An 8,145-nucleotide genomic window follows, 5' to 3' on the forward strand; every position below is an offset into this window, starting at 1 on the left:
TTGCTGGTTTTTGAACGTGGGGGCACTGGTCTAAGAAGAAAAGACAGGGAACAATTCGGACAGACTTCTCTGAGCAAAGCCACTCCATTTTTCATAGACACCCCATCCCCCTCCCCCAATTCCGAGGCATTTCCTTTCTTTGTTTTGTGCTGGCTGAGTGTGCTGTGAGGAGCAGGACCTCTGCCCCTGTGCTGCCAAGGAGTCAGCTCTGCCCTGCTGCAGTGAGTACATGGGAGCTGGTTCTTGACTCCCCCAATGGTCACCAGGGATGTCAGGTGCAATTCACCCTTGATGGAAATGTTCAATATCTGCACTCACCACTCCAGAGAGTGTGGGCTGCAGAAGAGAGGCTGAGCATGTCTTTATGGTGATTTTCTCTGTGGGGTTATTTTTTTTCCCACCATCATATCTGGTGAGTACTAGATTTAGTGGTAGAAATCCCCTTTTTTATGACTGAAAGTGTGGAGTCTTAGGACAAGCCAGGAAAAAGGGCTCTTCTCTCTCAGGGCAAGGACAGGAGAGCCGCAGTGTCCATCAGTCTTGTTCCCAGCTATGCTGTGCTTTTGCTTGTGCTACCTCGAGGATGGCTGTGCACAAAATTACTCTTTAAAAATAAAGCAGCTGGACTCTGATGAGAGCAGGGGAGTCCTTTTTCAAAGGGCAGATCTGCAAACTCTTTTTTTCCAGCACAGAGGTGGAGTTGTGATTGAGAGAGAAGGACACAGCCCCTCTCAGAGAGAAGCAAAGGCCTCTGAGAGGAGAGAACTGACCTCCAAGGGAAAGCTCAGCACTCCCTGGGATCCTACAGGAGAGCCTTGCCATCCTGGGGGGCAGCACGCAAGCCCAGTTGGATGGAAGAAGCAGAGAATCAGGTCTCCCAATGATGGGATGTCCTAAAGGCAGAGTCAGCTCATTGCTCAGCACACAACGCCCAGCAGACATCTAGAGTGAGGGACCACAAGAGAGCAGCCTGAAGGCAGCCTAGCCCAGGGCTTGGCTGCAGTTTCCTCCCACTCCCTGCCCATGTCTCTGCTGCCTGGAGCTGTCCCTGCCAGGAGCTGGTGCTCTGCCCACACCTCTCCTCCCTGTCCCTGCTCACAGAGCCCATCCCACCCTCTGTGTGCTCAGCTCTGCCCTGCAGACCCCTCCTGGCACCAGGGCACTGCCCAGGGGCACCTCTGTGTTGGCAGGTCTTAAGGAGAAGAGCAGATCAACCCTGAAGGCACCACAAAGGTGAATGCTTTCTCTAGTCTGAGGTGGGTTTATTAGGTACCTTGAAAAACCTTTATCATCACTCACTGTGATGCTGTAGGAGTGTCTGTCTCCTGTGCAAAAGTAAAAGCTCCATTACCATTTCCATCTACCATCACAGCTGGAATGTGGAAGCACTGACTCTGGGAAGCACCTTTCTTTCCATGTATCCATTGCCTTGATGTGCTTCTTGAAATGTGCCCTGTGGAATGTCCCAGTGGTGATGCGGAGCTGGTAAAAGCCTGGACATCCTCAGCACCCTCTCAAAAGTACAAAGACTCTGCCCTGCCCTAACAGGGGTTTCTTCTTCCACCCAAAGCTTCTCCCTGCAGTTGCATGGGGAGCTCTCTGAGCAAGCTGAGAGTTGACGCTTGAAGGCAGAATATTCCCCTGGTATGCAGGGACCCTGTGGTGAAGGACAGCCCCGGGCACCTCCAGCTACATGCTGTAGCTTCACAGCTATTCAAAATTGCCTAAAAATAGCCCCCTACTTACAGATCGCATAAGCTGCGGGTTGTGTCAGCTTTAGGAGATAACTCCAGGAACTACAGCTGCATTGCCCTGCACCGAGAGACTTACCATGTCAAGGGCTCTCAAGATTTCTCTTCTTTTCAGATCTCAGTCATCCTCCTAGTCCTGATCGCCTTTAAGCTCTTCATCTGCCTTGCTCATCTCCCTGAGATACCCTGGCAGAGCCCTCAGCACTGCTGTGCTCTGCAGAGGAGCTGCTCCTGGCCAGAGATGTCTCTCTGCAGCACAGCCCACTTGCCATGAGCTCCCTTTGTCCCAGGAGAGCAGCATCAGAGGACCAGCCCAAGGCGGCATGTTAATGACCCCTCTGGTGGGTTTGGGGATGAGTCCATGAAGCTCAGGCCCTGAGAGGAAGCTGATGAAACCTCTCCAGAAGTCACAGTGCGATGCAAACTCCACAGTTTCTTGGAGCATTAATGGGTCCCCCTGAGGGCCATCCCTGACAAAGCAACTCTGGGGCTGGTTAGAGCAGGCAAGTGGAGGCAGTGATGACAGGTAGGCAAAGGCAATGGCAAGGTGGCTCTGATGCTGAGTAATCCTGGATGTGTTTTATAAACCCAAAGGGCCAAGCTGTGACCCCCAGCCCCTGGGAGGGGAGGTCCTGTCCCACACACAGGGCTCAGGGCTCTTCCTGGGGCAGGGTTTTGTGGGGACATGGCAGAAAGACCTCAGCTCTGTTGGGAGCTTTCAACTTTGTCAGCTCCCTTGACCATCTCCACCACAGGTTGTCCTATGGTGTCGTATGCCTGCACCTGTTTCCCTGAAGGCTGTGGACATCCACTGTGCTTACCAACCTTGCTATCACTTGAGCATCTTCCTACCCTTACTGATATCTCTCCATCCTCATGGGCTGTTTGTTGAAATACAAAGCTTTGGCTAATCCAGACTCTTTCTGGGTGGCCTCTTGTACCACAGCACTGGGCCTGTTCTATGAGCATTGGGGGGACTGCAGGGAGCCACACTGGGAGCACTGGGGAAACACTGGGAGCACTATCACTGCACTGGGAGCTGTACAGGAAGTACTGGGGAGATATCCGGAGCACTGAGGTGAGCCAGTAATCAGCCCAGAGAGCACTGGGAGCACTGGTGTGGCACTGGGAGAGGTAGTGGGAGCACTTGGGTGAGCTAGGTGAGGCACTGGGACCATGGCAGCCACACTGGAGAAGCACTGTGGCATCACTGGGAGCACTGGGAGTGAGCCAAGGAGCCACAGTGAAAGAACTGGGGTGGCAGTGTAAGCCATACTGGGAGCACTGGGGTGGATTTGGGAGCACTATGGCTGCACTGGTAACACTGGGGCGGCAGTGGGAGTACTGAAGAGACCCAGTGAGTGGCAATGGCGCAGCACTGGGAGCACCGAGGGGAGCCAGGGAGCCACGCTGGGAGCACTGGTGTGGAACCAGGAGCACTGCAGGGAGTCAGGGAGCTGCTCTGGGAGTACTGGGGCAGCACTGGGAGAACCGGGCCAGCACTCTGATCCTCACTGGCAGCACTGGAGTGTCACTGGGAGGACTTCTCACCTCTGTGCCTGGCAAGATCATGGAGCGGATCCTCCTGGGAACTGTGCTCAGGCACAGGGAAAACCAGGAGGTGATTGGTGACAGCCACCATGGCTTCACTAAGGGCAAATCCTGCCTGACAAAGTTGGTGGCCTTCTACGAATGGGGTTACAGTGTTGGTGGATAAGGGACGAGTGACTGACATCACCTACCTGGACTTATGCAAGGCATTCGACACTGTCCTGCATGACATCCTTGTCTCTAAATTGGAGAGACATGGATTCGATGGAGGGACCACTCGGTGGATAAGGATGGATGGTCACATTCAAAAACTTGTGGTCAACGGCTCAATGTCCGAGTGCAGACCAGTGACGAGTGGTGTTCCTCAGCGGTTGGTATTTGGACTGGAACTGTTTAACATCTTTGTTGGTGACATGGACATCTGGATCGAATGCAATCTCAGCAAGTTTGCCGACAACACCAAGCTGTGTGGTGCATTCGACACGGTGGAGGGAATGGATGCCATCCAGAGGGACCTTGACAGGCTGGAGAGGTGGGCCCCTGTGAACCTCATGAAGCTCAACAAGGCCAAGTGCAAGGTCCTGCACATGGGTCGGGGCAATCCCAAGCACAACTACGGGCTGGGTGCAGAATGGATTGAGAGCAGCCCTGAGGAGAGCCTTGGGAGAGCCCTGAGCCTTGGGCGTGTTGGTGATGAGAAGCTCAACATGAGCCGGCAATGAGCGCCTGCAGCCCAGAAAGCCAACCATGTCCTGGGCTGCATCAAATGCAGCGTGACCAGCAGGTCAAGGGAGGGGACTCTGTCACTCTTCTCTGCTCTCATGAGACCCCACCTGCAGGACTGCGTCCAGCTCTGGGGTCCCCAGTACAAGAAAGATATGGAGAGATATCAGTAAGGGTGGGAAGACGCTCAGGTGAGACCCAAGTTGGAAAGCAGGCTGGGTGTCAAGAGCCTGCAGGGAAAGAGGTGCAGGTGTGGGACACCGTAGGACATCCTGTGGTGGAGACATCTGGGGGCAGTGGTAAGGCTGAAAGCCCCCAACACAGCCAAGGTCTTGGTCTGCTGGGCTGTGGCTGTTCTCTCTGCAGGGGATGCCTGTGAGGAGACATCTTCTCATTAGAGCACCAGGACTTCATCGCCCCCTTGTCACAACCTGTGAGCCTGAGAAAGAGTGTGTGGTAGTCCTGCTCTAGGCATTGCACATCCCCACATCACACTGGCCCAGGAAGAGCCCTGAGCCCTGTGTGTGAGGGACAGGGTCTCCCCTCCCAGGGGCTGGGGGTCACAGCTTGGCCCTTTGGCTTGATGAAACACACCCAGGATTACTCAGCATCAGAGCCACCTTGCCATTGCCTTTGCCTACCTGTCATCACTGCCTCCACTTGCCTGCTCTAACCAGCCCCAGAGTTGCTTTGTCAGGGATGGCCCTCAGGGGGACCCATTAATGCTCCAAGAAACTGTGGAGTTTGCATCGCACTGTGACTTCTGGAGAGGTTTCATCAGCTTCCTCTCAGGGTCTGAGCTTCATGGACTCATCCCCAAACCCACCAGAGGGGTCATTAACATGCCGCCTTGGGCTGGGCCTCTGCTTCTGGTCTCCTGGGACGGAGGGAGCTCATGGCAAGTGGGCTGTGCTGCAGAGAGACATCTCTGGCCAGGAGCAGCTCCTCTGCAGAGCCCAGCAGGGCTGAGGGCTCTGCCTGCAGGCACCGAGGGGAGAACAGCGAGGCAGAGAGAGCTTAAAGGCAGTTGGAAATGGGAGGCTTGCTGAGAGCTCAGGGAGAGAGAAATCTTCAGAGCCCTTGACACGGTAAGTCTCTGGGTGCAGGGCAATGCCGATGCGGTTCCTGGAGGCATCTCCTCAAGCTGGCAGAGCCCACAGCTCCTGGGATCTGCCAGGTGGACTCCCTGTGCAGAGGCAAGTTTGAGTGGCCGTGAATGCAGGTGTGCAGGCAGGGGTGCCCAATTGTGTCCTGCAGAGCAGGGTCCCTGCAGCCCAGGGGCTGTGTGCCGGGGCAGGGACCCTGCCTTCTGCCAGGGTCAGCCCTCAGCCTGCCCGGGGAGCTGCCCAGGGCACTGCAGGGAGAAGCTGTGGGTGGAAGGAGCGACCCCCTGGAAGGGCAGGGCAGGGTCCTTCTGCTCTTGAGAGGGTGCTTTGTTTGTGAGGGCTGATTACAGCTTGAGATTGCCCCTGGGACATTTGCCATGGCACTTCTCAAGGAGCATTGAGGTCCCCTTGGGCAGTGCCCTGCTGCCAGGAGGGGTCTGCAGGGCAGAGCTGAGCACACAGAGGGTGGGATGGGCTCTGTGAGCAGGGACAGGGAGGAGAGGTGTGGGCAGAGCACCAGCTCCTGGCAGGGACAGCTCCAGGCAGCAGAGACATGGGCAGGGAGTGGGAGGAAACTGCAGCCAAGCCCTGGGCTAGGCTGCCTTCAGGCTGCTCTCTTGTGGTCCCTCACTCTAGATGTCTGCTGGGCGTTGTCTGCTGAGCAATGAGCTGACTCTGCCTTTAGGACATGCCATCTTCAGGACATCGGACTGTCTGCTTTGCCTGTGCTGCTGGGCTTGGCAGCTGCCCCAGAAGAGCACGGCTGTGCTGTAGGATCCCAGGGAGTGCTGAGCTTTCCCTTGGAGGTCAGTTCTCTCCTCTCAGAGGCCTTTGCTTCCCTCTGAGAGGGGCTGTGTCCTTCTCTCTCAATCACAACTCCACCTCTGGGCTGGGAAAGAGAAGAGTTTGCAGATCTGCCCTTTGAATCATGACTCCCCTGCTCTCCTTAGTGTCTTTTGGGGGGGATTATTTAAAAGTAATTTCTGTTTGTCATCATCTTCAAGGCAGCAGAAGCAACAGTGCAGGGCAGCTGGGTGACAGTCTAATGGACACTGCATCTCTCCTGACTCTGCACTAAGCTACAAAGAGCTGAGCCTTTTTGCCTGTCCTGTCTCAAAACTCTTCCCATTTTCCATTATGAAATGAGCATTTCTAACCCTCAGAAGAATATTCCCAGATGTGATTGTGGAAAATGAAAACACAGAAAACACTTATATTAGCATGCTAAGCCTCTCTTCTGCAGCCCACACTCTTCTGAGTTGTGAGATCAGAGATTGAATTTTTCCAGTAAATGTGGATTGCATCTGACATGGGTTTTGAATATTGGAGCTGTCACAAACCAGCTCCATGTACCCACTACAGCTGAGCACAGCTGACTCCTCAGCTCCTCACAACACACTCAGCCAGCACAAACCAGAGAAAGGAAATGTATTTCAACTGGGAGGTGTTTCTGTGAAAAAGAGAGTGGTTTTGCTCAGTGGATTCTGTCCTAACTTTTCCCTGTCCTTTCGTTATTAGAACTGGCCCCCATGCGAAGAAACAGCAGATGTCCAATGGCAGCTCCATCACTGAGTTCCTCCTCCTGGCATTCGCAGACACACGGGAGCTGCAGCTCTTGCACTTCTGGCTCTTCCTGGGCATCTACCTGGCTGCTCTCCTGGCCAATGGCCTCATCATCACTGCCATAGCCTGCGACCACCACCTCCACACCCCCATGTACTTCTTCCTCCTCAACCTCTCCCTCCTCGACCTTGGTACCATCTCTATCACGGTCCCTAAAGTGATGGCCAACTCACTCTCAGACAACAGGTCCATCTCCTATGCAGGATGTGCTGCTCAAGTATTTCTATTTTTCTTCTTGCTTGGAGCTGAGTACGCACTTCTCACTGTCATGGCCTACGATCGCTACATTGCCATCTGCCTACCCCTGCACTACGGGACCCTCCTGGGCAGCAGAGCTTGTGTCCACATGGCAGCAGCTGCCTGGGGCACTGGGTTTCTCAATGCTGTGCTGCACACGGCCAATACATTTTCTATACCACTCTGCCATGGTAATACTGTAGAACAGTTCTTCTGTGACGTTCCCCAGATCCTCAAGCTCTCCTGCTCAGACACCTACCTCAGGGAAGTTGGGCTTCTTATTTTAAGCTGTTTTTTAGGTTTTGGCTGTTTTGTTTTCATTGTGCTGTCCTATGTGCAGATCTTCAGGGCTGTGTTGAGGATCCCCTCTGAGCAGGGACGGCACAAAGCCTTTTCCACGTGCCTCCCTCACCTGGCCGTGGTCTCCCTCCTTGTCAGCACAGGCATATTTTCCTACCTGAAACCCCCTTCCATCTCCTCCCCATCCCTGGACCTGGTGGTGGCAGTTCTGTACTCGGTGGTTCCTCCAGCAGTGAACCCCCTCATCTACAGCATGAGGAACCAGGAAATCATAGATGCCCTGTGGAAACTATTTGAATACAATCTACTTCAGATCAAGAAGACCCCCATTATCCCACCAGGGCTCCCTCTGTATTTCAGGAAAAGCCAGGAGTAGCTTTTCTTCATATGGGTCTGTATTTTTTTGTGTTCTTCTTTTCTCCTTAGGATTTTTATTTATTTTATACCTGTGATATTAGTATTCTTTGCCTGTTACCTCTTTTTACTTGACCCAAACACCTCATGTACATATGGGTCCAGGCTGCCTGTCTAGATAAACTCCATGGAGAAAGCAGTGGGAATTCTCTCAGCTCCCATCTGTGCACATCTCCTCTGGAGCTGGGGGAGCAGCCCCAGCATGCAGGAGGGTTCAGGAGCCAAATGCCCAGCTGCCCCATGGAGCAGCAGCCTGGGTTGCCTTGGGGCTGCCCCTCGCTGCCTCAGCGGGCACTCCCTCTCTGCTGCCTTCACGTCGGGGCTGCTGCTGCCCTGGAGCCATGGCCAAGGCCAGCAGCAGGAGATGGCCTGGACAGGGCTGCTCTCTCCTCCCTTCCACACTGTCCTGCTGTGTCCTGGCATTGCTGTTACCCCCAAGG

At 54.3% G+C, this 8,145-nt stretch overlaps 1 protein-coding gene across 1 annotated transcript; it reads left to right on the forward strand.

Moving 5' to 3' along the window:
* The first annotated feature begins 6,677 nt into the window (after positions 1-6,677).
* Positions 6,678-7,667, forward strand: LOC129200033 (olfactory receptor 14A16-like). Its single transcript, XM_054811289.1, has one exon. It carries the CDS (start codon positions 6,678-6,680, stop codon positions 7,665-7,667), a length of 990 nt encoding a protein of 329 aa, XP_054667264.1.
* The last annotated feature ends 478 nt before the right edge of the window (positions 7,668-8,145 follow it).

This window comes from Grus americana (assembly GCF_028858705.1).
Source record: "Grus americana isolate bGruAme1 chromosome 27 unlocalized genomic scaffold, bGruAme1.mat SUPER_27_unloc_1, whole genome shotgun sequence".
Classification (NCBI taxonomy): domain Eukaryota; kingdom Metazoa; phylum Chordata; class Aves; order Gruiformes; family Gruidae; genus Grus; species Grus americana.

Excerpts from the sequence above, each read along its gene's own strand:
- LOC129200033 (XM_054811289.1), top strand. The coding sequence starts at position 6,678 with ATGTCCAATGGCAGCTCCATCACTGAGTTCCTCCTCCTGGCATTCGCA.